The 12,930-nt window shown below is 55.5% G+C and overlaps 1 protein-coding gene across 1 annotated transcript in view; it reads left to right on the top strand.

Annotated features, from left to right (window-relative positions):
• Positions 1–12,551, top strand: part of CSNK1G2 (casein kinase 1 gamma 2) — a 35,534-nt gene extending 22,983 nt beyond the window's left edge. The window contains exons 2-12 of the mRNA XM_047777659.1: positions 3,324–3,755; positions 9,631–9,671; positions 9,820–9,889; positions 9,984–10,132; positions 10,280–10,514; positions 10,613–10,698; positions 10,779–10,863; positions 10,969–11,117; positions 11,225–11,308; positions 11,393–11,499; positions 11,641–12,551. Of these exons, the coding sequence (XP_047633615.1) occupies positions 3,572–3,755; positions 9,631–9,671; positions 9,820–9,889; positions 9,984–10,132; positions 10,280–10,514; positions 10,613–10,698; positions 10,779–10,863; positions 10,969–11,117; positions 11,225–11,308; positions 11,393–11,499; positions 11,641–11,695 (1,245 nt within the window). The 5' untranslated portion in view covers positions 3,324–3,571 and the 3' untranslated portion in view covers positions 11,696–12,551. The remainder of the gene's footprint in view (positions 1–3,323; positions 3,756–9,630; positions 9,672–9,819; positions 9,890–9,983; positions 10,133–10,279; positions 10,515–10,612; positions 10,699–10,778; positions 10,864–10,968; positions 11,118–11,224; positions 11,309–11,392; positions 11,500–11,640) is intronic.
• Positions 12,552–12,930: the final 379 nt, after the last annotated feature.

Below are 12,930 nucleotides of genomic sequence, written 5' to 3'. Positions count from 1 at the left end.
CTTTAACCCACTGTGCCACCAAGGAACTTCTGTGGTTTCTTTTTGAAATGTTCTGGAATTAGAGGTGATTGGTGCACAGCTCTGCAAACATAAATCATTGTTTAATAAAAATCATTGATCTGTCTACTTTATTTATTTATTTACTTTGGTTTTTTGGCCACACCCGCTGCATGTGGAAGTTTCTGGGCCAAGAATCAAACCACAGCTGTGGCAGTACCAGATCCTTAAACTGCTTCACCACTTTCTTTTTTTTTTTTTTTGTCTTTTCTAGGGCCGCTCCCATGGCATATGGAGGTCCCCAAGGCTAGGGATCTAATCGGAGCTGTAGCCACCAGCCTACACCAGAGCCACAGCAACGTGGGATCCGAGCCGCATCTGCGACCTACACCACAGCTCATGGCAACGCCGGATCCTTAACCCACTGAGCGAGGCCAGGAACCGAACCCGCAACCTCATGGTTCCTAGTTGGATTCGTTAACCACTGCGCCACGACAGGAATTCCCCTGCTTCACCACTTTCGGAACTGTCCACTTTAGAAAGGGATTTTAATCTTTATTTTTGGCTACGCCCATGGCCCATGTGGTGGTTCCTTGGCCAAGGATCCCACCGGTGCCACAGCAGTGACCCAAACCACTTCAGTGACAGTGTTGGATCCTTAAACTGCTAAACCACTATGGAACTTCTGTTCTGTGCTTGGCATTTCTTGTGGGAAGTTTCTGCTGCTGTTGACGTGCCCTGGGGAGCAGGGCTGAAGTCTGTGGGAGTTTGTCTTTGATAGAAAACTTAAGATTATCATCCTTTCACAGAGACCCGCCTTTGGACTAAACCCCAAGTACTCTAAAGGGGCTCTTGCTGTGTTTCCCAGTGTACAGATGGAAAGAGGGCAGCCCTTCAGGTCCCAGCCATGCCTGTGACCTCCTGGGCTTGTCATCCCAGAGGCCCTGTGCCATCACATGTTCTGGGCAATGGCTGGCGTGGGGATTGGGAAATTGGGGATCCTCACGGGCCCCCTTTTCTGCATCTGGCCCCTGTTGCTGATGGACATGCACATCGCACACCCTCACCTCCTCCGGTCTCTTGTCCACCAGAAAATGGCCCCCAAAGCCAGCCAGGCCTCATCCCTGCCTGACCAAAAGCTTGAGGCAGCTCTGGCAGCACCTTACCCAGCAGGGTCTGCCTGCTGGGGCACCCCAGGAGAGGAGAACTGGTGGGGCCCACTGAGTCCCACGGGTGCTTTTGTCACCATGCACCTTGATTGGTTGGTGTTTGTTTTTTTGTTTGTTTGTTTTTCATTTTGTTGAGGAATAGTTGATTTACAGAGTCGTGTAGCAGGTAAATCTTCACTTCAAGGAGGAAGACCTAGGAGTTCGCACTGTGGCGCAGTGGTTAACGAGTCTGACTAGGAGCCATGAGGTCACGGGTTGGATCCCTGGCCTCGCTCAGTGGGTTAAGGATCCAGCATTGCCGTGAGCTATGGTGTGGGTCGCAGAAGCAGCTCGGATCTGGCCCCTCGCTGTGGCTCTGGCATAGGCCAGTGCCTATAGCTCCGATTAGACCCCTAGCCTGGGAACCTCTGTATGCCGCGGGAAACAGCCCTAGAAAAGGCAAAAAGACAGAAAAAAAAGGAAGACCTAAAGTAGAGCTGCAGACAGTTCCTCTCCAGGGCTTGGTGCTGTTCACAGCAGAAGGGCTGCCGCCACAACCCAGTTCTAAGTTTACTCCTGAGGCGTCAGGCGGGGACAGGCAGGTGGGCTGCAGAGCTGGGATGGATGGACAGAGTCAGCTGGGGTAAAGCGATGAGCACGACTCGAGTTTGGAGTATTTCCTCTTTTTAATGTAATTATTTCCATATCAGTTTAACACTTGACTCCCAAATTCCTGGCATTGAGCAGCCGTCACCCTGCAGGTAACTGTCACAGGCAGGGAGTGACGTTTGGAACTCTGAGATGGCCCAGGTGGAGGCCACCTCAGGTGGGGATGCCAGCCTGCTCCTGTCACTGCCCTGGGCTCCCAGGCTCTTCTTCATGGTCCACCCTGGCCTCAGGAGGCTCCTCTGGAGCTGCAGGCTTGCTGTCCCTGCCAGAAAGGGCAGGGCTGGGAACTGTCCTAGGTGGGGTGGGCACTGCTGGCAGGAGGAGTTAGGTCAGCTAGGCTGCCCCTGGTTCACTGGTGGTCCCTCCACAGCACTCCATGGGGGGCTCCAGGTACCTTCAGGGGTGTGCATGAACTGCATTCAGGCCTTTGTCACCACCCTAGTACCACCGCCCACTGGCCCCAGGAGGGCTGCCCTACCTGGTAGTGAGGAATGGCCCCTGCACACCGTGGCCTGTGCCCACTGCCGGGTGTGAGGCCACAGGGCAGCCTGACAGATTTTAGAGGGGTTGGGGCGGGGGATGTTATAGGAGCAGATTCGTATTTTCTTTCTAAAAAGATTCCTGTGACTTTGGTATAAAAGCGGCCAGAGGGGACAGGATGAGACAGAGCTTGTGGGAGGGCACTGTTACTGTGGCCAAGAGGAAGGGGGTGACTTGAGAGGCTAGGCCAGCAGGTAGGGGAGAGCCCCCATCTGTCTGAACAGCAGGGTGACTGGCTCAGATTGGGGTAGGAGAAAGGATGAGTCAGAGCCATAGACAGACCTGGGTTGCTTCTCAGGGTACCTGCCCTGAATGTCCCGATGCCCCAGCTTGTTGGCTGGCCTTCTTTGCAACCCAGGGGTGGTTGGGGTGCCCTCAGTTCTTTCCACAGCTTCAGCTTTGTGGAGAAGAGGCTGGGCTGGAGCTGCCCAGCAGCACATACCACTCATGCCCACTCAGGCTGGGAGCCCACCCAGTCCCCTCGGGGCCTCCATAGCCTCTCCCGCCCACTGGCTCTTCACGGACCTTGCTAGCCCACCTGACCACAGGTCTCAGGCTCCTGAAGCCAGGCCCGGGGACTTTGATGCCACCTCAATGTTTGGGTGGGTGTAGGATGGAGGAGGGTCCCCAGATCAAGGACAGGACCTATCTCCTGGCCTTGGGCGCTCTCTGCTCTTCTCAGGAACAGTCCCGATGGCCTGGGGCTCCCCACCTGGCTTCAAAGTGCTAGAACCTCTCTCACTTGATTGGGTATCTTTTTTTCCTGCACAGCCATCCTCTGGCCCCAGAAGGTTATAGGCCGCAGAGATCTTTCCAGAATGTGGTCCTGCCCCTGGAGCCCCCTCTTGGCATTGCTCTCAGTTAATGTCCTGTCCTGGGTCCCCCTTCCGGGCTGTGCTCTGGATCCCAGGGTGCTTCCCAGGCAGGCAAATCACAGCCTTCTAACTTGTGCCTCTGTTTTTCCACCAGCCAAGCACCACGAGATTTGAGCCTTTGGGACCTGTCAGCAGCATGTGTCCTCCCCTGTTGTGCGACCCCAGGGCCACCGAGATGAGTGCCATGGCCGGGTCCTCCCAAGCGCCCGCGTCTCACTAGCAGGGGCCCGCCGGGCGCCATGGTGTGCTAGCCCCGAGAGCCGCCGCGACCGCAGGTCTCCGTGGAGCCGGGATTTGCACGGCAGCAGAGTCACCGTGGAGAGGCCAGGGTACCACAAACTTATGGATTTTGACAAGAAAGGAGGGAAAGGGGAGTCGGAGGAGGGCCGGAGAATGTCCAAGGCCGGCGGCCGGACCAGCCACGGCGTCCGGAGCTCAGGAACCAGCTCAGGGGTCCTGATGGTGGGCCCCAACTTCCGGGTTGGGAAGAAGATAGGCTGTGGCAACTTCGGGGAACTCCGGCTAGGTGAGCCCCGCCCATTCACTTTGGGGGACTTGGTGGGGGGGAATTGTTGGGACTGGGGACACAGGTAAGTGGGTATGAATTCCTGCTCCTCCAGAGGAAGCCGTGCAGGAGGGCTGGACCAGGGCTTGCATATGTGTCCAGGGATATTTGTGTTGGGGCTCCAGGCCCACCATGCTTGGGAGGGCCAGCGCAGGTGTCCAGGTGCATCTCCTCCTCAGCACTTAGTGGTTGGGAGTTGTGGGCGAGCCCCAGCCCCCATCCAACGGTCAGTGCCCACTTGTCAGCCAGTGTTGCTGGTGTCTGATGTGCTCAGTGGTCCCGCAAGGCCAGGTGGAGAGGCTGATCCTAAACCTGAACGCTGGCCACTCCAGAAGCGCTGGGGTTGGACTTGGGCAGTAGAACCTCCCTGCCCCAGGCTCTGGGTTTCTGAGCCAGTGGATTTTTCAAAGGCTAGGGCCCAAACTCTGCTGATGGGAGGGGTAGGAGGTACGGGAGAAACAGGGCCCCTCCGCAGAGCATGGGGCCCCACACACCCAGCCTGACCTGGACCCATGGTTGGCCAACTCTTTAGCTTCTCCTGGTTGGGGTCTCCTGGACTGGACTCTGCTGCCCCATTAGGGTGTGCACAGATGTGTGCTCACAAACGTACACATACACACAGGTAGGCACATGCATACTCACACCCCTGGGTCCAGTCCTATCCTACAGCTTGGGGCCATGCTGTATATAGCTTTGGGGACCCAGATGGTTGTCCTGGGGTCAGTCGTTGGCACTGGGAGCAGCAGCCTAAGCAGCACAGGTCTGGATCTACAGATGGCTGAGCATGCATCGAGTGCTGTAGGGGTAGCAGTTTTTAGGTTAAAACCCCTTTTTAGAAGTAAGTTGGCTCCATATCTGAGCATGCAAAACCCTTGGGTACAGAGGGCTGAGTGTATTTGTTCTACTGCACCGTTTATGTTAAGGGCTTGAGCAGCTGCAGATTTGGGTATTCGTGGGGGCTTCTGGAACCATTCCCCATGGATTCCAAGGGATAACTATGTTCCCTTCAGCCTGGCTCCTTCTGCTCAGCGCATGTTGTTTCCCGTGCATGTAGTCAGTTGCCTTTTGTTATTCTGACCATTTGTATGATTGCACCCCACTTGTTCAAGCATCCTCCTTCTCAGGGACTTTCGGCTGTGCCCAGACTTGGGGTGTTGTGAATAAACCTGTGCTGAGCATCCTTCTTCAGGTCTCGAAAACGAGGGTTTTCATTAAAGTGCTGGGTCATGTGTGCTTATGAGAAACCACCAGACTAGTTTCCAAAGTGGCCATAACCACTTTAAACTCCCGCAGACAGCGTGTGAGAGTTCTGGGTTTCCTCAACAACACTTGCAGTTGTCAGGCTTTTCCATTCTGAGCATGTTAGTGGGTGTAAAGTGGTGCCTCATTGTGGATTTTATTTGCATTTCCCTGATGACTAATGTTGAGCATTGTTCCCTGGTATATAGCATGTCTTGTTTTCTGGCAGTTTCAAAAATTTTCTTTTTATCTTTGGTTTCTGACTTGTTTAGGTATGGTTTTTGTTCTGTTTATCCAGCTTGGGGTTCATTCATCTTCTAGGATCTGTATATTGACATTTTTTCATTAAATTTGGGGAAACTTTACCATTTTTCCCTCAAATTTTTTTTCTGCCTCTGTTTACTGTCTTGTCATTCTCATGCTCCAATCACATATCTGGTAGGAGTGTCTGATGCTTCCCACAAGTCCCTCAAGTTCTTTTCAGTTTTCTTTCAACCCATTTTCTTTTTTCAGTCTAGATAGCTAGCTTTTATTGCCCTATTAAAGGATCATCCTTCTTTTTTCCTGCAGCATACAATGTATGATTTGATACAGCCACTAAATTTTTCATTTCATACACGGTATTTTTCATTTCCATTTGATTCTTCTATTTTTCTGTTGAGATTTCCCATCTGTTCGTTAATTTTTGTCTTTTCATTTAAATCCTCTAACATGCTTGTAGCTATATTTATTTTTTATTTTATTTTTTAAAGACCAAGTTCATTTTGGAATTCCCGTCATGGCACAGTGGTTAACAAATCCGACTAGGAACCATGAGGTTGCAGGTTCGATCTCTGGCCTTGCTCAGTGGGTTAAGGATCCGGCGTTGCTGTGAGCTGTGGTGCAGGTCACAGACACGGCTCGGATCTGGCGTTGCTATGGCTGTGGTGTAGGCTGGCGGCTACAGCTCCAATTGGACTCCTAGCCTGGGGACCTCCATATGCCGCGAGAGCAGCCCAAGAAATGGCAAAAAGATTAAAAAAAAAAAAAACAAAAAAAACGAAGGTCATTTTATTGTTTTCTTTTTGTGGTCGCCCCATGGCACATGGAGTTCCCAGGCCAGGGATCCGATGCGACCCAGGCATTTGCGACCTATGCAGCAGCTGAGGCAACGCCAGATCCTTCATCCACTGTTCAGGGCCAGGATTGAACCTGCATCCCAGTGCTCCCAAGACTCCACCAACCTCATTGCACCACATCGGGAACTCTGCTTGTAGTGATTTTAAATGCCAGTGTCAGAGTTCCTGTTGTGGCTCAGCAGTAACGAACCTGACTAGTATCCATGAGGATACAGGTCAGTCCCTGGCTTTGCTCAGTGGGTTAAGGATCCAGCATTGCCATGAGCTGTGGGGTAGGTTGCAGACACAGCTTGGATCCTGCATTGCTGTGGCTGTGGCTGTGGCCAGCAGCTACAGCTCCAGTTTGACCCCTAGCCTGGGAACTTCCATGTGCCTTGGGTGGAACCCTAAAAAGATTTTTTTTTTTAATGGATTAAATGCCAGTTTCTTTGGTGCTTTTGATTGTTTTTCTTTTGTATGTTCTTGTTCCTTTTCTCATACATCTAGTGATGTCTTAGTATATATCACCAGACTATGGATGCCCCATGTGAGGTCTAGATTGTGCTTCATCCTGGTGACTCATCTTGACTCCGTCAGGGACTGGTTTTCAGCTTTGATCAGGTGGGCCGCAAGCAGACACGACTCAAGGGATGGAGTCGCCCCCTCCCAATGTGTGGGCTTTCTGGGTGCTCAGGAGTTCAGGGAGGCTTCCATGCTCTGTATGGCTGAGACTCCAGCATCTTCCTGCCTTCTGCAGCCCCCCGGCATCTCCCTTCTGCTCACAGCCCCCCTGGTGTTGTCCTCTGTCAGGCTTTGCAGACTTGTCTTTGGCACGCACTGCTTAGCTGAGCATTGGTGAGGCTTTTGGAGCTCAGAGTACCTGACACAGATTTCAGATGCCCACATATGCATACCCATGTACTCACTTGAAACCCAACTGGACTCCAGGACTTTGGCTCCCCCAGAATTCATGTGTTCAGTCAAAACACAGTGTTTCTTCAAGGAGACACAGAACAGGATTGCCAGTTGCCAGAAAGGGTCAGTAAGACATCATCAGAGTTTAAAATAATCTGTTTATCCAAGAACACTGTTAGGAGCACACCTCAGACTGGGAGGCGACATTTGCTGAGCAACATTGGACAGAGCACTGGGATCCAGGACACAGGAAGGGACAACGACTCAGGAATAAAAAGATAGACCCTGCAGTTAAAACTGGGCATGAGAACTGAATAGACATCTCTTAAAAGCAGACGGACAAATGGCTGGGGGGCACGGAGGGTGCCTCGCCTCTTCAGCCCCAGGCAGTGTGGCCCACAGGACACCTGCTATGCATGTGTAGCTCAAGCCAGCCAACCCACTGAAGAAGTGATCTGGCTGCCTGCGGAGAGGCCCATGTGCAGTGTTCAGTAATGGACACTGGAAACAGGCCGGGTGTGTCCTGGGCTGGGGCAGGATGCACCTGGGCAGGAAGCCAAGGGAATCAGAGAAAGCGTGGCTTTGACTCCTTGGAAGGTGAGGTGGGATTGGCCAGGAAGGGGCAAGGGTGAGGGGATGCCCTCTGTGTTGATGGGTCGGGGTGGCATAGGGGCACAGATCTGCCAAAGCTCATCAGCTGCTGTGCATTTCATAGGTAAATGTTGCCTGCCAGGGGAGAGAGGACTAGGTATATGTTGAACTCATTCTGCAGGCCGGAGTCTTGGGGGGCAGGGTACTGATGTCTGCAGCTTTGAAAGGCCTCAGAGATGAGGTTAACGGGTGACGGGTGTGCAGCTGGGCGACAGGACAGAGCACATTGTGAATTGTGTGATCCAGGCAGCTCACTGCACGCACTTCTTCCTGTTTCTTTGTGTTTAAATGTTCTTGATAAAATGTTTGGGGGAAACATGCCTACATTTTAAGTCAAGAGCCAGGACCAGAAGGAGCTTTCTGCCCAGCTAACGGGTGTCTGTGTCTCATAAGCTAGGGAGTGGAGTCTGAGGTGGGACCCATGCACTCACCCCCTTCAGACTATGGCAACGAATGGAAGCAAAGATAGAGAGATTGGAGGGGAAGAGAGAGAGCTGTGGCCTGTCCCAGGTGGCAGGATCACGCACGCACATGCACATGCGGAGCCGAGTAATGTCTCAGGACACCTAGAAAGGAATTAGCTTATTTTAGTAAGGCTGCTGGATATACCAACACATTAGCTCTATTTGTCTGCTGGAGCAACGATTGGAAAATACAAATTGGAGAATAGTAGCAATCATAAGAGCGCCAAAACCCATCAAGTACTTCCAGAATAAATCTCCTGAAGGCTGTACAGCTCTCGACACTGAGCGCTATGAACGTGGCTGAGAGAAGTGAAACAGTTCCTGAAATGTGGACAGCTGGTTCCTCTGCAGACTCTGTGACACCCTGCAGGTTGCTGGGGAAGCTGACAAGCTGACTAAACTGTGATGGAAACCGACCAGGGCTGAGCTGAAGACCCCCACACCAGGCACCACAGTGATGAGACACTGGGACGGGACAGTGACCGGGTACTGACTGATGGGCATGAGGGCCCTCACCTTGGCCTGTAGGGTCATACACAATGGTGTCTCGGCCACTGCATGGGTGGAATGGGACTGCCCAGCCCAGGTGTCACCCAGACATCCTACTGCAGAAGGGTGGAGAGTAATCTGGGGCCTCTTCCCATACAGGATCCTCCCAGGGATAAGACCTGGCTGCATAGGGACTCAGGCATAATGTTGTGGCACGCTGGCCGGGGGCCGTGTTGGTGCTCAGACCCAGGAAGGCATCTGAGGGTGCAGGCGAGCCAGCCTGCAAGGGGCAGGGATGATGATGCAGTGTGCACGGCGCCTCACAAACATGCAGAAGGGCCCAGGTGGACCTGCAGCCCCTGAGTGACACAGATGGTCACCTAGCAGCAGTGGCCACACTGAGGTTTGGCCAATGCTAGGAACTGGTTTTAGGTGAAAAGCTGAACTCCTCCACCAGGTTCTGGAGCTCGTAGTTTTGTAGCTTGGTGAGGTCAGGTGTGTTGGCTCAATCTCCATAGGCACCTGGAGGTCTGCATGGGCTAGTGATGGGCCAGGGAGAGACCTCCTGCCCCAGGCATGTCTTTCTAACCCAGGGATGCAGGTTATGCCGTGGGCTTGCTGAGCTCTGCTGCAGGATGCCACAGAAAGGATCCTGTAGAGGGCTTGGCAGCAGCCCCTTGATTGGGCAGAGGCAGGGTTGGCCATGGGGGGCAGGTGCCTGGGGGAGCTCACAGGGCTGGAGGAGACAGTGGGAAGGCAGGGTGGGGGCCCAGGAGACAAAGGTGTGTGGCAGATGGGGGTGCCCACAGTGGGCAGGGTTGCCTTGCGGACATCCTTTTCCCTCCCAGGTCCAGGAGAGCTGGGCCAAGCTCAGGGTGGGCTACTAGGGAACAGGAGGTGCCTCTTGGAGGGGTGGGTCGTGCGGGTCTCCTGTGTGCTGGGGTCCTGCCCACCTGACCTGATGTGCCTCTCCTCCCACAGGAAAGAATCTCTATACAAATGAATACGTAGCTATCAAATTGGTGAGTCTGGGCCCTGACCCCAGCCCCCAGCCTGGGCCGGCCCCTTGCTGGCCACCAGCAGAGGCTGTCCCCATGGCCTGGATCCCACGTGGGAGGAGGGCAGGCCTGCACCCTTGATAACGTCCACTGTTGCCCTTGCCCCTCCCAGGAGCCCATCAAGTCCCGGGCGCCGCAGCTGCACCTGGAGTACCGCTTCTACAAGCAGCTCAGTGCCGCAGGTACCCTGGAGCTGTGTGGCGGCGGGGCGGGTTGTGATAGGCGGCCCACTCAGGCATTGGGCATCTCCTGAGTCTGAGTGTCCTCTGCCCTCAGAGGGCGTCCCTCAGGTCTACTACTTTGGCCCATGTGGGAAGTACAATGCCATGGTGCTGGAGCTGCTCGGGCCTAGCCTGGAGGACCTGTTCGACTTGTGTGACCGCACGTTCACGCTCAAGACGGTGCTCATGATCGCCATCCAGCTGGTGAGGCTGGGGAAGTGCCGGTGGGGTGGGGGCAGCGAGGGGCGGGGCGGGAGGGAGAGGCTGCAAGGGGGCGAGGGGCGGGGCATATGGAGAGGGACGGGGCAGGGGCTGGAGGGTCGCCCAGGAACAGCTGAGGCCTGTCCACAGATCACGCGCATGGAGTACGTGCACACCAAGAGCCTCATCTACCGCGACGTGAAGCCCGAGAACTTCCTGGTGGGGCGGCCGGGCACCAAGCGGCAGCACGCCATCCACATCATCGACTTCGGCCTGGCCAAGGAGTACATCGACCCCGAGACCAAGAAGCACATCCCGTACCGCGAGCACAAGAGCCTGACGGGCACGGCGCGCTACATGAGCATCAACACGCACCTGGGCAAGGGTGAGCTGCATGCGGGCTGGGCGGGGTGTGTGTGTGTGTGTGTGTGTGCGCGCGCGTGTGCGTGCAAAGGCCGGGCTGACCTGCTGTCCCCCCCGCAGAGCAGAGCCGCCGTGATGACCTGGAGGCGCTGGGCCACATGTTCATGTACTTCCTGCGTGGCAGCCTGCCCTGGCAGGGGCTCAAGGTGGATTGGGTTCTGGGGTGGGGGTTGGGGGCTCCCTGCTGGTGCTAAGGAGCTGACCGCTCTCCCTCTTACCCCCACAGGCAGACACGCTCAAGGAGCGCTACCAGAAGATCGGGGACACCAAGCGGGCCACGCCCATTGAGGTGCTCTGTGAGAGCTTCCCAGGTGAGAGGCGTCCCCCCATCACCTGTCTCTACACACCCCTGCCCAGGGCTCCCTGCCCTAGGTGGCCCCTGTGCCTCCCTGACCTCCAGCCCTGTCACTCCGCAGAGGAGATGGCCACTTACCTGCGCTATGTGCGGCGCCTGGACTTCTTTGAGAAGCCGGACTACGACTACCTGCGCAAACTCTTCACCGACCTCTTTGACCGCAGTGGCTTCGTGTTTGACTATGAGTACGACTGGGCCGGGAAACCCCTGGTACGTTGTCGAGGAGGGGCTGTACGGGATGGGGGTCTAGTGGGGGGTGTGTGGGGGGGGTCAGGGGAGCGGCCTCTGGGCCTCAGCTGCGTCCTGCCCCCTTGCAGCCCACGCCCATCGGCACGGTCCACACCGACCTGCCTTCGCAGCCTCAGGCTCGGGAGAAAGCCCTGCTTCATAGCAAAAACCAGGTGAGCTGCTGTGCTAAGGATCCTCACAATGGGGGGTGGCAAAGCGAGGACACATGACTCCCCTGCCCCCTCTTCCCCACCCAGGCACTGAACTCCACCAATGGGGAGCTGAATGCCGATGACCCCACCGCCGGCCACTCCAACGCACCCATCACAGCCCCCGCAGAGGTGGAGGTGGCTGATGACACCAAGTAAGGCCCCCCACGTCAGCTGGCGGCAGAGATCCCTTGGGCCGCCCCCTCACGCCCAGCTTCCCCCCCCCCCCCCCCCCGCCCATCCTCCATTACCCTCCCAGCCTACGCCACCTCCCGCTCTGTGTCCACCTCTTCCAGGTGCTGCTGTTTCTTCAAGAGGAGAAAGAGAAAATCGCTGCAGCGACACAAGTGACCCTGGGCTGGTGGCCTCTGAATCCTCTCACTGCAGCCCCTCGGGGCCAGCTTATCCACGGCCGTGTGGCCACAGCCGGATGCAGACTGCAGGCCCGGCAGAGTTGCCGCCCCCCCCACGTGGGGTCACTTCTTTCACATAAGACTTTGGTCGAGATTTTTACACCTGTGTCTAGTCCTTCCCTCCAAGAGCATTAACTATTTAAAACAAGGAACAGAGAAAACCAGAGCGGCCGCCCTGCCCTGCGCCCGCCTGTGTCCACTGAGTGAGTAGTGCGGCCCTGCCATCCAGCCTGCCGCCCCATTAGTGTCATAAAGTGCAGCTTGTCTCCCTCGATCCAAAGGCCGTTTTCTCGAGGGGGCGCTGTGGGGCGTTGCTGCTGGGGGTGAGTCTCCCCTGGGCCTCCCCAAACCAAAGGGGAAGGTGGGGAGGGGATGGCCCCCAACCAAAATGCTGCACCAAAGCCTGGGCCGGCGGGCACGGTCCGAGGGATGTCCTGCCGACCTGCTCACGAAGCCGTGGGACTGGAACTGGGGGCAGCCACCTCGTGGCCTGTGGGCGGCACAGGCACGCAGGCTCCTTGTGTCCGCTCTGTGCTGCCAACCAAGCGGTGGAGACAAGCGCCTTAAAGCCTGTCCCAGCCCCGCAGGTGCGTGTGGAGTGGGCAGCTCCATGGGTGTGGTCCTCTGGGGGCCCAGGTGCTGCACAGGCAGAGCAGCTGGGGGCTTCCCCATGGTGTGTGCGTCTAGGTCTTGCTTTAAAAAGTGTACAGAAATGGCACTTCCGTTTCTCCGATGCTTCCTGGAAGCCATAGAACTTAGGGGCTTTTTTAAAAAAATAAAGGAAAATGAAACCAGTTCCGAATGTGGTGTCCAGTCTTTCCCAAGGAGCTTGGCTGAGCCAATGGCAGCTCAGATACACAAGTCTCTGGGAAGGGACAGCTAGGAGGTAGGACAGTTTGGGGAAGGAACCAGGTAGTGGCAGCCCCCTTGCTCAGGGGACAGTTGGAAACAAAAGAACAGAACTAAAGTGAATGTAAGAACCAGGTTTGGTTTATGTAAGAACCAGGGTAGGGAAAACAGCCAGTGAAACAGAGAAACCACAAACGCGGGAGCTAAAAAGACCTGTTCTTTGCCTGAGTCTACACAAGCGCACGAGTGCATTGAAACCCTGACTTAGATAGCTTCCCTTCCAGGAGCAAAAACCTTCCAGCTGTCTCTGGATGGTTGAGTCTG

Source organism: Phacochoerus africanus, chromosome 4 (assembly GCF_016906955.1).
Source record: "Phacochoerus africanus isolate WHEZ1 chromosome 4, ROS_Pafr_v1, whole genome shotgun sequence".
In the NCBI taxonomy this organism is placed as follows: Eukaryota; Metazoa; Chordata; class Mammalia; order Artiodactyla; family Suidae; genus Phacochoerus; species Phacochoerus africanus.
The sequence above is the reverse complement of the archived record's forward strand: the minus strand, read 5'-3'. Positions and strand labels throughout refer to the sequence as shown.